This window comes from Lycium barbarum, chromosome 12 (assembly GCF_019175385.1).
Source record: "Lycium barbarum isolate Lr01 chromosome 12, ASM1917538v2, whole genome shotgun sequence".
Classification (NCBI taxonomy): domain Eukaryota; kingdom Viridiplantae; phylum Streptophyta; class Magnoliopsida; order Solanales; family Solanaceae; genus Lycium; species Lycium barbarum.
In genome coordinates, this window is record NC_083348.1 from 102,926,588 (window position 1) to 102,944,347 (window position 17,760).

The following is a 17,760-nucleotide window of genomic DNA, read 5'->3' on the forward strand; positions in this document are numbered from 1 at the left end:
TTATATACGAAAAATGTGAATGAAATTCTAAGTCTTGAACGAGATATACACCTTTCATGCCATTCTCATGCATTAAATTTTGAGTGTAATATTTAAGCCTTGATCAATATATACACACTTCATACATTGTTCATACATAAATTTTGTGCGAACTTTTTAAGCCTTGAGTAAGATATACACATTTCATACACAAAAATTTGAGCGATTATTTTAAGTCTTGAATGTTGTATCAAAGTTGTATACAAAGTTGTATACAAAGTTGTTGTAGTTGTATTAATTTTACAGAAATCTAACATGAACTTTATATACAAAAATGTGAGCGAAATTTTAAGACTTAAGCGAGATACAAATTTCATACTGTTTTTATACACATAATTTTGAGCGGATTTTTAAAGCCTTGAATGAGATATACACATTTCATACACTAATTTTGAGCGAACTTTTTAAGCCTTGAGCGAGATATACACATTTCATACAACTTTCATACATAAAATTTTGAGCGAAAAAAAATATAATTTTTTTTTAAAAAAACATTTTTTTAAAATAAAAAATATTTTAAAAAATATATATATATATATATATATATTTTTTTTTAAAAGCATGTTTTGTATAGGGTTTGTAATGTTATGTTTTGTAAATATAAAACTATCGTCACATTTGATAAATATTTCTACTTGAGATGCATATATACGTAGTTGTCCTTTAGTATACTCGTGTAAAGAAACATACAAAATGCAAAAAGTCGGTTCCGGGTCGGGTCGAAAATTCCCCAACCGCCTAATGCGTTTTCGCGCGGGAGGAGGTTGATATGTGTATATATATATATATATATATATAAGGTTTTCCTCAGTGCAAGCAGTGTGCATTTTTTCATTCTCTTTGATATTATTGACGGAGCAATGACGGACGGTCACTTGTTCAACAACATCTCCCTCGGCGGCCGTGGAGGCACCGTAAGTTTTTTTTTTAATATCTTTGCTGCTTTAATTTCGAGTGTCATATGTTTGTTCTATATGATTTTTGCATGCTGAAAACCCTACTTTTTTACGATAAAATCCTTGTAATGATTTCTTCTCAAACCCTATTTTTCCAGTTTTGATATAATTTCGTCTTTTTTTGTTGGATTTAGATCGACATTTGGAACCCTAGCTCCTATTCATTCATGAATTTGTTGTAATGTAATGTAATCGCAAACCCTAATTTTGTGCTCTGTCTGTTTACTGCTTTGCTTTTCTTACTTTTTGATTCTAATTTAGTGTCTTTATGGTACATTTCCATCTGTTTTGGTTCCATTTGGACAAAAGAAAAGGAAAAAAAATAAAAGAATTTCCACTATACACCCGAAAAAGGGGATGGTGAATGTTAAAGCCTGTTTTTTTTTTTTTTTTTTTTTTGGTTTTGTTTTGTTAGAATTTCTTCATTTTTTGTTGTATTTAGATGGATACTTGGAACCCTAGCTCCTGTTAATTGATGATTCTGTAATGTAATTGCAAACCTTAATGTTGTACTCTATCTGTTTCTTGCTTTTCTTAGTTTTTAGTTCTAATTTAGTGTCTTTATGGTACATTTCCATTTGTTTTGGATCCATTTGGACAAAAAGTAAAGGGAAAAACAAAAGAATTGCTAGGATACCATGAAAAAGGGGAGTGCAATGTTACCTTGGTAGAAAGATTTATTTTTTTGACGTAAACGCCTACCATGTTTGTTAACGTTAAAACTTATATTTTTCATTTCTGAGAAATGCAGAATCCAGGGCAGCTCAAGGTTCAGTCTGGAGGTATATTATGGAAGAAACAAGGTGGTGGTAAGGCTGTGGAAGTGGACAAGGATGATATAGTGGGCCTTACTTGGATGAAGGTTCCTCGATCTAATCAGCTGGGTGTGCGGATTAAGGATGGTCTTTACTACAAATTTACTGGCTTTCGTGACCAGGTAAGTCTTTTATTTTGTTTTTAGTAAGTTCCAATTTATCAGCTTCTTGAACTATTACATTGCTGACGGAGTGGAATAGAAACAGCTTAACCAATGGAGAGAAGCATAGACGATTAGCCAGAATAGGTTTGAAAATATTATTACTAGGTTACTCAGTACATGGTAATTAGCAACTTAAGAATAATTTGATTTTGGGAAACCCAGGGAATTGACACATCAGGCTTCATAATGGTTATCAATCTTACACGTTGACCGGTAAATTAATTGAATTAGGGGTGACTTGGACACCTAACACACATCTAGTTTGGAACTGGCTACTGGAAGTGCTTAGTGTCGCAGATTCACTACTGTATTACAGGCTGTGAGGAAAGAGAAACAAGGGGAGCAAAGATGCATATGCTAGCTGGATACTCTGGAGAGTTGACAAATCCATTAAAAGAATTTGGAGAATGATCCCAGCAGTAATTTTTTGGACCCTATGGAAGGAGAGAAACAACAGATGCTTTGAAGGAATCTCAACTCCTATTTGCTCTCTAAAGTCTAGGTGTTTAGTTAGTCTTTTTAGTTGGCATTTTTTTGCCCCTGTAAACAATGTGGGTAACTTTCTAGATTTTATCAGCTCCTTTTCTCTAGTTCAGTAGAGATAGGATATCTTTAGATTGTTCTACAGGTTTTGCCAAGCCTGTCAGCTTTTCCCATCTGTAACCTTGCATCTTCTTGATGTTTTACTAATGAATTTTATTACTTTACCAAAAAAAAAAAAAGAGAAACAAGGGGAGCAAAGTTCTGAGTTTATTGTGGTGTTTGTTTATTGAAGCCAAAGAAAGTGATACTCCCCCCGTTTCAATTTGTTTGTCTTACTTTCCTTTTTAGTCCGTTTAAAAAAGAATTCCTCTTTCCTTTTTTTTTGTAACTCTTTAATTCCAACTTTCCACAAGGCATGTTTGAGACCACCACAAGATAAAAAAGCTTTTCGGTACATTCTACATATCTTTAGTTTAAGACTACAAGATTCAAAAGTCTTCTTTATTTCTTAAACTCCGTGCCAAGTCAAAACCAAACAAACAAATTGAAACGAAGGGAGCATATGAAGATATGGGTAAAGGTTGATTATCTCTAACTTCTTTGTACAAGTTTATGCCTCTGAATCTTTTCAATGTATGTGATAGCTGGAGGACCTCTGGGATGGAGCACATTCATGCATTATTATCTTGTGTTATCAGTTTTGATGTCCCTTAGTTGTGTATTTACTGCTTTGCAGGATGTTGTGAGTTTGACCACCTATTTCCAGAATTCTTGCGGGATATCTCCGGAGGAAAAGCAGCTATCAGTTAGTGGGAAAAATTGGGGAGAAGTTGATCTAAATGGTTGGCAGATATACTTTCTTCATGATTTCTCTGGCTTCCCTGATTTGCTTATGCTTGACATACATGTATTTTCTTCTTGTGTAAATGAGTTGTAATTGAAATTAACCTTAATCACGCATATACTGATTTTTTTGCCTCAACTTAACTGGCTGAATGAGAGTGGTCTAAATGGAAAGTTTGCAACGCACATATTGCTTTTAATAGTCTGCAACAGATCATATGTGGAAGCAAGATTTAATACTGAAGAGAGCTGTTATATTAGTAATTCTTCTGTCTACATGGGGCACTCTTAGTGACTATTGGTTTTACACAATCTTCAAAGGACTTTCTTTTTTGAAATACACATGGGAAAGTTGAAGGTTTAGGAGGAAATATTGAAGGCACAAAGGCAAAAGGGAAAAGAGAAACCCCAACCCGCCCACCCCCACCCAGTCCTTAAGCTTCTCTACCAGCATGAGACCCATTCTTTCTACTTCTGGTGTCAGATTACTAGTAGATCACCAACTGCTTTATTCTATGAGTTAGTTACCTCACTTTAAAAAGCTGCTCTATTCTATGAGTTGGGCAACTCATATGACATGAAAGAGCGGGCGCAATGGTGTAATTTATTTGTTTCCACCTGTGTGTGTACTGATATTTTTTTTCTATTTGTTTGATACTTACTTTTCTTTTTCTTTCTATTTTGGTACTCCGTCTGTCCCAATTTATGTGATATAGTTTGACTGGGCACGAAGTTTAAGAAAGAAAAAAAAAACACTTTTGAAACTTGTGGTCTAAAACAAGTCATAGATATTTGTGTGGTTGTAGATCATTTCATTAAGGGTAAAAGGGGAAGTTTCAAGTTAAGTTATTTCTAAATAAAGAAATGTATCATTCTTTTTGGGACAGATTAAAAAGGAAAGTGTATCACATAAATTGGGACAGAGGGAGTATATACTTTTGAACATGATCTTCTCTTGGAACATCAATTTTATTTGGAATGTGCAGACACATTTGACTCTACTTCTCTTTTTGCAGGGAATATGCTTGCTTTTCTTGTTGGTTCGAAGCAAGCATTTGAGATATCATTAGCAGATGTTTCTCAAACACAGCTTCAAGGAAAAAATGATGTTATGTTGGAGTTCCATGTAGATGATACAACTGGAGCTAATGAGGTACTCACTGTTCGATGATTGCTGAGGAGTTCCCTTTACATTAATGTGTTCCTAATTTGGTAGTCATGCCCAGTCCTACTTGAATGGCACACTTCTTGACTAATGCTTTGAAGCCGCTCTAGTCTTAGTAAGCCACACTTTTATTGATTGCAGAAAGACTCGCTGATGGAAATCAGCTTTCACATCCCTAATTCAAACACTCAATTTGTTGGTGATGAAAACCGACCTCCTGCTCAAGTAAGCAAAGGCGTATCAATTCAATTATTTGAATTCACTGGAGAGGATCCTTAATCCCTTCCATGACATGGTAACTTTTCTTGGTAGAAATTGAGTAATGTGATTGTACCTATTAGGTTTTTCGTGACAAAATCATGTCAATGGCTGATGTGGGTGCTGGAGGCGAGGAAGCTGTTGTCACATTTGACGGCATTGCTATTCTTACTCCAAGGTTGGTTAAGCGCTTTTCATGTCATTCATTATTACTATCTATTTTTTGCTTCAGAGATTAACATGTGCCCATATGCTGCAGGGGTCGTTACAATGTTGAGCTTCATCTCTCATTCTTGCGCTTGCAAGGGCAAGCCAATGACTTTAAAATTCAGTACAGCAGCGTAGTCCGTATTTTTTTGTTGCCGAAGGTTATTTCTATGTTCATTCACCTTTTAGCGCCTTCATCAATGTTTTAGCTATGCCTACTCCTTTTAATTTCTACATGGAGTCTTTTGAAATTGTCTTCATTGAACTTTTAAGTTAGTGTCGTTGAAAATGCGATTTCTCTGCTTTTGCAGCATAATCAACCGCACACTTTAGTAGTTATCACTCTTGATCCTCCAATTAGGAAGGGCCAAACTTTGTATCCGCACATTGTATTGCAGGTATTGATTGATGAATATTGGATAATGACATACATTCTATTTTTGGTATCAACCTGCTGACTTTTTGTCTTACCAGTTTGAGACTGACAATGTGGTAGACCTTTCGCTGGCTCTAAGCGAAGATCTTTTAAATACGAAATACAAGGATAGGCTGCTAATGGGTTACAAGGTAATTTTTTTTTTTGGTAGTCATTTGGATTTGCATCAACTGAGAAAGAAGAAATGCAAGTTCATTATATTCCATTTTTGCTGCTTAAAGTTATGGACACGTGTTTGGTGTTTGTTTACTTATTAGCATATAATTTGACTTATGAACCAGGGTCTTATCCATGACATTTTTACTCAAATTTTACGGGGCTTGTCCGGTGCCAAAGTCACTAAACCAGGGAAGTTTCGTAGCAGTCAAGATGGGTATGCGGTGAAGTCCTCATTGAAAGCTGAAGATGGACTCCTCTATCCTCTGGAGAAGAGCTTCTTCTTCTTACCTAAACCACCAACTCTTATACTGCATGAGGAGGTATACTCAAGTTGCTATAAGGCTCAAAATCTTGTGAGCTATACGTTTTCATTCTTGAAATTTTGACTTATTTCATTATGCAATTAGATTGATTATGTGGAGTTTGAGAGGCATGCTGCGGGAACAGCAAACATGCATTACTTTGATCTTCTCATTAGACTGAAGACTGAACAAGAACATCTTTTCCGGAATATCCAGAGAAATGAGTACCACAATCTTTTTGATTTCATCAAGTAAGCGTGACTTTCAAGCTTCTTCTTTCTCAATATGGGCTTTAAAAAGTCTACTTCGTCTTTCTGACACAATTATCGAGTAATGCAGTTCAAAGGGTTTGAAAATAATGAACCTTAATGAAGCTCGGGCTACAGAAGGTGTTCCTGTTTTGCCCGATGATGACGATGATGCTGTTGATCCGCATCTTGAGCGCATTAAGAATGAAGCAGGTGGAGATGATAGTGATGAAGAGGTAAACATGCCTATTTGTATATTTCATCTTGAACTCCATGATCGTCTTTTTCTAACTCATCCTCAAGTGTCTTGTTGGATTGTATCTTTCTCTTACCTCTTCTGTTGTCAAAAATTCTTGAAAGGAATAGAAGATATTTTGATGGTCTTTCAACTAGTCAAGCTATGCTCAAAGCTAAATATCTTTTTTATTTACATAGTTGGGCTTTTTTATCCCCAGTAGATTCCCCTGATAGCCTTTTGGAATTTTTTTGTTCTTTGGTTATGTACTAGAGCTAACATTCTTGTGCTCAATCTTTTGTAACTACTTTGCATCTTCTTAATGCCTTGAATAGAATCAATTAATTCATCAAAAAAAAAAAAAAACTTGAAATGCTGTCTGATGTTCATGACCTTTTCAGGACGAAGATTTTGTCCTCGATAAGGATGATGGAGGGTCTCCTACTGATGATTCTGGAGGGGATGAATCTGATGCCAGTGGTAGCGGTGATGAGGAGGTATAATTTCCCTTCTACATTTAATATATTTTCATGTCCTAATTTGCAAATTGGAAAAGTATGAGCTGATGTTCATGTATGGTGGCTTCAGAAACCTGCAAAAAAGAAGCCCAAAAAGGAGGTAACTTCAAAGCCGTCTACAAGCAGGAAAAAGGCAGATGATGATGGGTCGAAGAAGAAAAAACAGAAAAAGAAGAAGGATCCAAATGCCCCAAAGAGGGCAATTAGTGCTTTTATGTTCTTCTCGCAGAGTGAAAGAGAGGTAGGTATTCTGTTACAGGATTTCTTATCTGTGTGTGTTTCTCATGCTGATGGAACTTTGATGACTTTTCCCTGCATTCCGTGGTCTGTGTCCCAGCTTTTTGGTGATGAGAGTTACTAAAATATAATGTTCGTTTTGAAGGGAACAAGGTCTTCTTTCCTCGTCGGGAATAAAAACAAGCACCCAGTGCTGCATAACTAAGTCTAGCTTTTCTCACATGAATGTATTTGGAGTCCAGGATACTCAAAACAACCAATCCATGCATCATCGTGTTATTAACAACAAGAAAATCTAGTCCATGATCAAGCTGATAAAATCGTAAAACTCAAAAATTGCCATAGCCCATAATTTCTTTTGAGTACCCTAATCCCATTCTAGAATCCCTTTGTTTATAAATCCTGAATTAATTGAGTTCCTTGAACCGGTACCTTTCATGGGAATTTCATCGAACATTTGGGCAGTAGCACATCTAGCATACATGGTTAGGGGAGAGTTCCAAACTAAAAGCATTCTGGATAGTAGATTGATTTCCTATATTAACAAATTCTGTGTCCCTGAGGACAAAGGCATGGATAGATAAGATTGTAAGAACCATGGATAGTGAAAAGGGCTTATTTCTCGTGCAGGGTTGACTGAGAGACTTAGTGGCTAAAGTAGAATGCTCGGGGTGGAAAGAAAATAGGAAATACAAACGAAACCCAGGCTTTGGATCCCTGATAAATTTAACAAGGGACACACTACCAATATTTTGTTTGTTGGATGTTTCTACAGGAGCTATAGGACTAACAAACAGAGTTCATAATCAAATTCAAAAAAAAAAAAAAAAACCATGAGTAGACTTAAGCACAACTCTGTTATTCCTTTGGTGGGATGATAATCTGGGAGCCAAAATGCACCACAAAATGTAAATGGGCTTGTCTCCTTTCCTAAAATTTGATTATATCTGGTTCGAGAGAAGAATCATCTCACGTATCTTATTTTCGGAGTAATTATCATTTTGATTTCATTACTTGCAAAAGGTTTGTGATGAGAGTTCTTAAAGCAGTTGACTGGATATGTTTGTAGTGAGTGTAATTGCTGATCAGCGGTAATGGTGACTGTTTGGAGTCCTTCGGGAAGCATTTCTATATTTGTGTACCCGTTTGTATCATTGTGATAAGTTTTCTGTATTCATTTCTCATTAACTTCCCTAGATGAGTTTTTCATAATTTTTTCTGGTTTTATGGAAATTTCAACCACGCGCCATCAGTCTATGGTAACCTGCTGCTTTGTTAAGTTGGTGTGCTTTTCTTGCTTTGAGATACCTTTTGAGGCTCATCATGGTTCTTTACATGCCTTCCGTTTTATTTTTTAGAATGTGAAGAAAAGTAATCCTGGAATCTCCTTCACTGACGTTGGGAAGGTTCTTGGAGAGAGATGGAACAAGCTGTCAGGTTGGTTATTTTTGTCTCTTTTCGTTCGTTTTATTTGCTTCAACTATTTTATATTTAAAGGCGGTTGACACAATACTTGGTCATGCTTGTTGCAGTTTGTTTTTGTGTTTTTATTTTCTTAGATTATTTGATATTTAAGGGCAATTGATACATCCTTGGCTCACTTGTTGGATTAATGATTTTGCAGCTGAGGAGAAAGAACCCTATGAGGCAATGGCTAAGGCAGATAAGAAACGCTACAGCGATCAGATCAGTGGTTACAAGAACCCTCAGCCGACTGCCGTGGATTCAGGGAATGATTCTGGGAGTTCCTAAGTGCAAAAATCATTTAGATTGAGAATAGGAACTTAGAAGGTCGAGAAGTGCCTAATCAGCATTTGTGGTTCGTAGTTGGGAGTGCTTGCTGTTGACGTTTATGTCAAGTTCAAGTTTTGGGGCAGATGAGAAATAGGTGTCATGAGGCACTTCTAATCGACAGCATAACGAATCTAATTGTCCACGACATGCTGAGTATTTCTAGATATTCCTATGTATGTGTAGCAGCATAATCTGGGAGCTAACTGCATAAATTATCCTTAACTTGTGTTTTCAGAATATAAAGATGTAGTTTTATAGTTTGGTGTGCTTTTTACCAGAGATGTATCTAGGATTTAAAAGTTTTGTATTCCTGTAAGAATTTTTAAGTTAATATATAATCCATTAGATTTATGGTTAAATATTTAAATATATTTAGTGAATTGGAAAACACATACATAAGTTCCGGGCAATAGTTATTGGGTCACGAACCCATCAGTGACATTGTAGATCTGTCCCTGCTCTATACATGATTATTGCTGCCAATAATTTGTAGAACTTCTTCGAATGTGAACTTGGTGAACGGCAGAAACTTTGGAAAATCTGACTTAGAAATCAAATCATTTTCGATTCAAATTTTCAAAAGAAAGCAGTACAATTGTTTAATATTATAAACAATTCATTTTAAGACAAATGAGGGGAAAAGATTTGTATTTCCGAAGAAATGGGGAGGCTAACAAAAATTGTCAACTTCTATAAGCCAGATAATTCTTAGTGGACCAATACAAACACGAGTGTTTTAGACTTTAGATACAGGGACTATGTTGGAACAACTAAGAAGCAATAAGGGGAAATAGTAAATCTCTTGACTGTTATATTGTCTTTGGTCGAATCACTTAAAAAAGCTAGTCCTGCGAAAATTTGTACTACATGATATTTGTCTTTTTACATTTTTGTACCATAGTAGGTTGATTAATTACGAGCCAACAAGCAAATTTTAGATTTTTTCACCTAACTTCACATTTCAAGAAAAAGATTGCTTTCAACTAGCTCTCATTAAAATCCCTCCTCTTAAAGCAATGTCAGTTATGGATAAACGACTAGTATCCATCCCCAACAGAAGAAATATAAAGTACTAATACTACAACAGAAATTTGATTGTAATATGGCCTATAAACTAATTTATGAAAATGCATTAGTATGGTTCTTTAGACCATGTCTTGGTCTTTCCTCGGTTTTCAAACTCGTGGAATGGTTCGTATATTTTTCTTTTTAGCTTTTAACAAACTGCGTACTGATATAGAGATTGCATCTAAATTTGCGAACCAAAGCATCGACACAGAGTTGCATAGCCAGTAAATTGGTATGAATTTGCAATTTTTAGTCCCTTTTTCATTTCGTTGTGCTTTTGTAATCCTTAACAACTCAAAATTACAAAGAATTTTGATACAATAAGTGCATACAGCGTAAAACTAAGGACATATATATGATGACAACGACTTCGCTGTGGTGATAATATGTATAGGATATGTATAGGACAAAACTCTCCTAACAAGCTTGTCCTGGCTTGCAATTTAGTGCGCCTGAAAACCTTGTAATCCAAGTGACGTCATCCCCTGAGGCTGATGCAATCCCATCAAAAAGGTCGATGTGTTTCTTGGTCCAATCTGGATCTCCAGATTCAACAAAGAAGGCTCCATTCATGAATAGATCACCTTGTGATCTCCAAGTCCACTGTTGCCATACTGATTCTGGGGAATAGTCCCTCTTTGTTACCTGCATTTGCACATGAAAAAAAAAATCCAGATGCAAAGATCAGCAATAGTATGGAAACCAGAGCTATTATACCTCAGCCCCAAGTGGACGTAACTTGTATACGCCGACAATGTAAAGGATTTTTACACTGCATGTTTAACTTGTAATAAGTACTTTGCCTTATTTTCTAGGGATATAACTTATACGCGCCGACAATGTAAAAGAAATTCTACACTGTCGATTTATTTTATCCTATTACCGTAAGAAATTCTACACTGTCGATTTATTTTATCCTATTACCGTAAGTTCTGCGTACATTCTATTTTCATATTACGAGTCCTACTTTTTATGGAGCATCGTCTATAGTTATCTTTTAGTTATCTTCGAAGTTACTACTTTCACTCTTTATGGTCAGTTAGTATAGTTATCTTTTAAGTGATACACTTCCATATTCATGCCCAAACTACTTGAGGTTAACCAAGAAGCCACAAAAAAATTGAATGGGAATGTTTGATTAATTACCTCTTTCTTGAACTGGTCAGGTGGAGCAATGAAACGATTACCCTGGCTAATAATAGTGGGATGTTGGCTACCACCAATAGCATACATATTCCAATGAGTATAGTCATTGTTAACAACATGAATAAAACCCCATCTGCACCTAGGCATTCTCTGTATCAATCTCTTCCCAAAATGATTAAAAGCCACAGTGATTTGCATCCTTTGATCAATTGAAGAACTGTCACTCGCACCAAAAAGCATAACTTCGTTATGATCAGTGAAGTGACTGTTAGATATTGTAACAGCAGTGGATCCCTCCACAGCATCAACAAGCCCATCATAACAACGCCACATTGACACATGATCGACCCATATATTTGACGAACCAAATATAGAAATACCATCTCCGTCGCTCTTTGTCCGTTGGCCAATGTGGTCCACAGCGTCTCTGATCAACCCACCATTGCCTTCGTGAATGTCGTGTATGTGGAGACCGTGGATGATTACGTTCTTGACGTACTGTAACATGATACCTGTCCAGACATAATATGATTAGAAGTTCGTTTGAGTTATAGCTGCTTAAAAATAGTTGACAAGCCTCGACTTTTTATCAATTAATAAGCACTTACATGTTTGAATAGAAATAATGAAACTGTCCTTTGTTAAAATGACCAAAATGCCCTTAAACTATCTCTTTAAAAAAAAGGTATATATTTTTGTATAGAAAAGGAAAAATGACGTACACAGGGTTAAAATAGTTTGTATAAAATAGTAAAAGATTTGATCAAAATCAAAAGTGATTGTTACCTGAAAACTCATAAGTTAGGGGTGACCAACTTTTGACTTTTGACCGAGTTTGACTTATAAACGTTTTGGGTATGTAGGGCGGAGCTACACTATCAGGTACGGGTTCGACGAATTCAGTAACTTTTGCTTAGACTGTGTATTTGTACTAGGAAATTTATTAAATATGTATATTTAATTGCGATTTTAGTACTAACTAAAACGAGCTATGGGTACGTTAGTAAGTTCAGAACACATAAACTTTAAATTTAGCTCCGCCTCTATTAGTATTTATTAAACACGTATATAAACCAATCAAAAAAATTTATAAGCTAGTTTGATCAGCCTAGTTATTTATGAACTTATCCAAACACTTAAAATTCGTTCGTATGTATATATACCTGCGCCATTTGCAATGTGAACGTTAACTCCACGGCCATCAATGGTCTTATCACTTTGCACTATGAGTTCTTGAGTCAGCCTAATGTTCATGCTTTTAGCAAAAATAATCCACAATGGCTCTTTTTGAATTACACCGTAACGGAGAGTTCCTGGTTTTGGATCGCTACTGTCATCCGAATTGTCCGTAACAATGTAGATATCACCAGCTTTTCCACCAGTGGTCCCTTTTGCAAAGCCCATTGCACAATCTGCTAATCTTTGACGATTGTCAGCCCAGTTTGGTTGGCATCTCCAACACCTATCAATTGGGTTTGTGACTAAACAAGGCCCGTTGTATTTTTTGTCTCCTTTTAATTGTCTCCTTGTTTCATTTGTTGCCAGCTTCTTCGCTTCCTTTATGTCCTCCAAGGTCCTGTTTTATAGTTTTTGTTAAAATGATCAGTAATCGAGTCCAGAAATTAAATTTTTAGCCAGTTTTACATTTTTGGGACTAGAATGAATTTGAATTTTGTGATGCTAGATTTTTTTTTTTTTTTTTACAGGATCAGATGGTTATGCATTGTAAAATTGCATTCTGGACCTTTTTTGCGTTACAATATTTATAATTTCCTAAAATGCTACTCTCTTTGGAAAGCGTTCAGTGTATGAGGGTAAAAAAATTCTAATTTTCGGTCTCAATTTAAATATCCAATTCTTACTGTTTTAATATTAAATTAGATAACAAGAAACAACGTAAAAATTGCTATAAATGAAAGGATAAATATTTCGGCTCCACAAATTGTGGTGGTGTCATATTTAATAGAGTAAATAGTTGAAGAGCCATTTGTTAAATTTTTGGAGAAAAGAAAAGTTATTGCAAAAAATAGTATTTTGGATAAAATTGTAAAACTTGTTGAAGGGGCACATTTTTGAAAAAAAATAAAAGAAAGAGAAGAAACTATAGAAAGATTTCGAGGCATCTTTTATGGACAAATGCCACCTAAATTAATTATTGATGTTACTATAATTGCAAGGGTTATAAGCACAACAAACAAAAAAGAATTACTAGAAATTAGAGAGGGAGGAAATTAATGAACGTACTCCCTAGTTTGTTTGGCAAATGCAAGGGTGACATTCATCGGGTCGGGCTTATAGGCCTGAAGAGCCCATTCATCAGCTTCCTGGGCTCTCCTCCGCCACACCTCATCAAAGTCACCAATGTGGCCATTTATTGCCAAAAATGTGGAAAATAGTAACAGACACAAATATATCAGCTTAGATCCTGTCATTAATTAGGATTTATAGTTAATTAAGAATCACAGTTGAAGTTTTCTTGGTTTTTAAAATATATGAAAGAAGGTCTTAATTGGGTCAAACCCTTTGGATGTTTAGGGGTGAGACCCTCTTTGTTGTAGCCTAAAAAAGCAACAACGTTAAAAAGATGTGTTTTTTTTCTGGCAAAAAATGTTGGGTTAAATACTAGATGCTAATGGGCAAATTAAAGGACAAATACCGTAAGATGCGCATAGCCATTTATTTCAAAGGCAAACAGCTTATACAAGTGCATGGTTAATTATATTACTTGCCTATGGTCCAAAAATACCCGAAGATTGTTCGTAAAAAGTTTGACTCAATTTCAGGAAGTACTATGTTTTATTTTGTTTTGGTACTTTAAAAATACATTTGTCCGTTGATAAATAACAATTAAGTATTTTGTACCAAATTCAATCTGGATTAACAAACATTACACATATTAGTCAATGCTTAGATCACCTACATGACAGCACCCATAAATCATAATCTCCATTGCCTTTTTTTTTTTCTTCTTGTAGAGTCTCTTGCTTGTAATAAGTAATCATCTTTTACTTATTATCTCACATTTGTTTTGGTAAAGTTTAAAATATTAATCACAACATCAAAAGAAATGTTTATAGTAAGTTTCACATGTTAAAAGAGGAATGCACGATTTGCTTACTTATCAACTCTCATATACCTCATTTTAGTTTTCCTCTTAAAGAAGTATTTGATGTACGTAGAGTAATTAAAAATCGAAGATTACCAATTGCGTATTAATCTAATATTTATTAAATCACATATAATAATTAAACTAGTAACAAATTGGATGACATCATTTATATAAAAATTATAATTTTTAGATAGATATTTATATTGTCAGTTTTGTTTAGTTATTTCGGTTATATTTTGCTTAAAATCAAAATCAAGTCAAATTTTCGGTTTCTAAAATTAAAAATCAAAATCAAATCAAACCAAAAGGTGTTTTTTTTTACTTCGATTTTCGATTTGGTTCGATTTTGTTTTTGGTTTTCCGTGAACACCGCTAGCTAACCATATATTTGAATTCTCACATCCAAATGAACTTTAATTAAAGAAAGTCTTTGGATTATTTACGTTATTTAAATTACAAATCTGATATACTATTTAATCATCAATTTTGCTTTTTAAACATTACCCTGAAGATACCTCCTGTCCAACCAATCCTTTTTGTTGCCATCTGTGTTATTTTTACAATATTGTAGCAGCCCAGGTGATTACAGTAATGGACTCAATCTTGGGATTGATATTAGCTGCTTAATCACATATATATGCTCTCCCAGTCAACATCTATTTAATTGTTTCAATTGCATGGAGTCTGAATTAATTAACTACGTCCATCCAAGTGTTCTTGCCCTTACAAGTTACGTGCATTTTTTACATACCTCCTTTAAGGCTAAGTTAAAACTTCACAGTTCACACAAACTCGTAATTTTTATTTTTGACTGAAACTTTTGGAAAAGTTGCTCTTTGAAGAATATTAGTACGATGAAAGTTATATGACACGTTTGAGTCATTTTAGATAGAAAAAAACTAGTTTGGTCGAAAAGGTGTAATTACATTATCACATATTATTTTAAGGATAAAATTATTTATAAGAAGTTAAATAAACTTCTTTTCAGCTGAAGAAGTAAACAAACTTTAATATGTGACAAATACATATATATGTAAAAAATATTAAATATTATGTATTACTAGAAATTTAGACTACATATTCTTCTTTAAAATAAAATATTAAATAATTATAAATTGACACTGATATAGTAAAGAAAAAATAAGCAGTATCTTGATTATCTTTTAAATAAATAGTATCTTAGCTTTAAATAATCAATAATAGTTCAATTGGGAATTTAATATTTTTTACCAACTCATATAAATATAATATGAAAGTTATGATTTATTGCACTTTTTAAATAACTAAAAGATAAATATGAGCATAGAATATAATTTTTTTTCATAATAGGTATTTGTACAAATGAATAGAAAACAACGCTTGAGAAAATATGAATCATGTTTAACAACTAAGAAAAACAAAGAAAAATAAAAAAGGAAGAAGCAAAATATGAGAAGTTGCAAAACTATATGGAACCATACCATAAATAACGTGTTGGAAGGTTGAAACAAGTGAATAAGAGAAATGGAAGAGAATAGTGTAAAACAAAAAAAAAAAAAAAAAAAAAAAGAAGTAGTAATACAACAACAACAACAACAACAATACCCAGTGTAGTCCCACAAGTAGAATCTGGGAAGGTAAGGTGTACACAGACCTTACCTTGATAGAGAGGTTGTTACCAATAAATCCTCAGCTCGTAAAAAAAATAGTAATATTATATGAAGAAACAAAAAAATATTTAGAAAAAATATCTTAGATTGTAATTGCAGTGTAAACCATATAAGATTTGGAGATGTAATTGCACTCTTTAATTATACTGAATTCCATAAAACAAATACATGTAATATTGTGTAATTAGGTCCAATTATATACAAATCCAATTCCTAGATGACTTTCCAGATAGTAGATTTTTAATGTCCATGAATGAAGGAAATTTAGTGGAATGATTACACCATGAACGCTCTTACAAACATAGAGTTATCAAATGAGAGATTTAATTCTCTAAAAGGTCACTCATGGTTTGACAATTGCCTCCTAATATTACTTTTGTTTCTGTTAGGACTAGAATATCACTCAACTATCACAATTTTCCTCAAAAAATACTGAACATTACAAAACCTCCTTCTCTCCTAATTGGCATGCCATGTTACAGTAAAATTTTATTTTCTAATAATAAACTTATAAAATACTTTCAAAGACCTCCCTCCGAGTTTGTCTTTATAACACTTAGTTTCCTTTACACTAGCCTTCCTTATTTTGATTCTTTGATAACCAAACTAATTTTAAATACTAAAAATTATTTATGTTCCTAATATACCCTTTTGTAACCTTATTTATAATGTTTAAACTTTTGATAATAATAGCTTCTCATTGATCGTAAGATTTTTTCTAGTTTATAACTATCTAATTTTGATAGGTAAAGTGCTGGGTTTTTTTTTTCTTGTGCTTGAAAATTTTAATCTCAAACGCTAAAATATGACATTCAACAATTGTGATATGAAAATTGATTCAAAAAGCTTGGGCTTCATTGATAATTTTTAAAGTCTCATGTTGTATATACAGTTTCCAACCCTTTTTCGTAAATATAATTATGCTCCTTCTACCCAAATAATTAGTTTAAAACTTATTGCAGTTATACAACTATAAGAATTTAAAAAATCGATTATTCATCTCACCCTCTGAATTGTAAAAGCGAGATGTGCTCATTTTAGCCTAAATATTGTGTCACGCCCCGAACCATGGCCTGGACGTAACACGGCACTCGGTCCCTGACTGCATGTGACCGAGCGAACCACATGGCTTGCTGAATCATCATGATACATAACATAAGCGGAATATAACGTGAATGCATGATGAGCCTTTGTAAAACGTAGTAAGTCATAATACTTAATAAAAATGCTTGTTTAAACATGAGTGCAGAAATAACATGAATGAGCCAAAATGGCTATACGACTCCGAATGTCTGACATGACATAACTGACTTGTCTAGTCTATGAAACCTCTATCATGAGTCTGACTGGAAAACATACTTACTGGGACAAGGCCCCCAGCATACCTTAGATGCATAACTAATCATAAACAAAAGTTGACTAAACCTCGAATGAGATGGGGCTCACCAATAAGCTGATACGAATGCTGTCCTACTGAGCAGATGTGTCGTCCTGTATATCAGTACCTGCATCGTGAAATGCAGGCCCCCGGGCAATTAAAGGGGACGTCAGCACATTGAATGTACTGGTATGTAAGCAACTGAATGAAATAACATGGGACATGAAATAACATGATAAGAACTGAAACTGAAAACCTGGACATGAACATGAGCATGAGCATGAGCATGAGTATATAAACATGAAGTTGAAACTGAAACTGAATACTGAAACTGAACATAAACATGAGTATTGTAAGCATGAAATAATCTGTAATAATCTGTAATACCGACATGAACCACCACGGGGAGAAATGTGGAGTCTGATCTCTGCCCGATCAGCTAAGCCATCTCGTACCTTGCCGGGGCACGAGACATGAACATGACATGAATGGATCCAAAATCCCTCAATGGGGAAAACATGAAGGAATCGTCCTGACTGGGCGGAGCGATC

General features: G+C 34.4%; 2 protein-coding genes across 2 annotated transcripts; one reads left to right on the top strand and one right to left on the bottom strand.

The window, feature by feature from the left end:
- The first annotated feature begins 796 nt into the window (after positions 1 to 796).
- LOC132621686 (FACT complex subunit SSRP1) lies at positions 797 to 9,218 on the top strand. The gene is made up of 16 exons (XM_060336035.1): positions 797 to 953; positions 1,747 to 1,932; positions 3,194 to 3,299; positions 4,317 to 4,453; positions 4,607 to 4,690; positions 4,807 to 4,901; positions 4,983 to 5,091; positions 5,242 to 5,328; positions 5,405 to 5,497; positions 5,648 to 5,845; positions 5,933 to 6,078; positions 6,167 to 6,311; positions 6,712 to 6,807; positions 6,899 to 7,069; positions 8,424 to 8,502; positions 8,690 to 9,218. Exons 1-16 carry the CDS (start codon positions 900 to 902, stop codon positions 8,815 to 8,817), a joined length of 1,914 nt encoding a protein of 637 aa, XP_060192018.1. The 5' UTR covers positions 797 to 899; the 3' UTR covers positions 8,818 to 9,218.
- Positions 9,219 to 10,162: 944 nt separating this feature from the next.
- On the bottom strand, positions 10,163 to 13,662 carry LOC132622401 (probable pectate lyase P59). Its single transcript, XM_060337008.1, has 4 exons — positions 13,318 to 13,662; positions 12,237 to 12,649; positions 11,074 to 11,585; positions 10,163 to 10,572 (listed from the first exon to the last, which is right to left on the bottom strand). Exons 1-4 carry the CDS (start codon positions 13,503 to 13,505, stop codon positions 10,345 to 10,347), a joined length of 1,341 nt encoding a protein of 446 aa, XP_060192991.1. The 5' UTR covers positions 13,506 to 13,662; the 3' UTR covers positions 10,163 to 10,344.
- Positions 13,663 to 17,760: the final 4,098 nt, after the last annotated feature.

Excerpts from the sequence above, each read along its gene's own strand:
- LOC132621686 (XM_060336035.1), top strand. The coding sequence starts at position 900 with ATGACGGACGGTCACTTGTTCAACAACATCTCCCTCGGCGGCCGTGGA. Across the intron at positions 4,902-4,982 it reads ATTGCTATTCTTACTCCAAG|GGGTCGTTACAATGTTGAGC; the intron begins GTTGGTTAAGCG and ends CATATGCTGCAG. Across the intron at positions 5,092-5,241 it reads GTATTTTTTTGTTGCCGAAG|CATAATCAACCGCACACTTT; the intron begins GTTATTTCTATG and ends CTGCTTTTGCAG.
- LOC132622401 (XM_060337008.1), bottom strand. The coding sequence starts at position 13,505 with ATGACAGGATCTAAGCTGATATATTTGTGTCTGTTACTATTTTCCACA. Across the intron at positions 12,650-13,317 it reads TTTGCCAAACAAACTAGGGA|GACCTTGGAGGACATAAAGG; the intron begins GTACGTTCATTA and ends ACTATAAAACAG. Across the intron at positions 10,573-11,073 it reads CTGACCAGTTCAAGAAAGAG|GTAACAAAGAGGGACTATTC; the intron begins GTAATTAATCAA and ends GTGCAAATGCAG.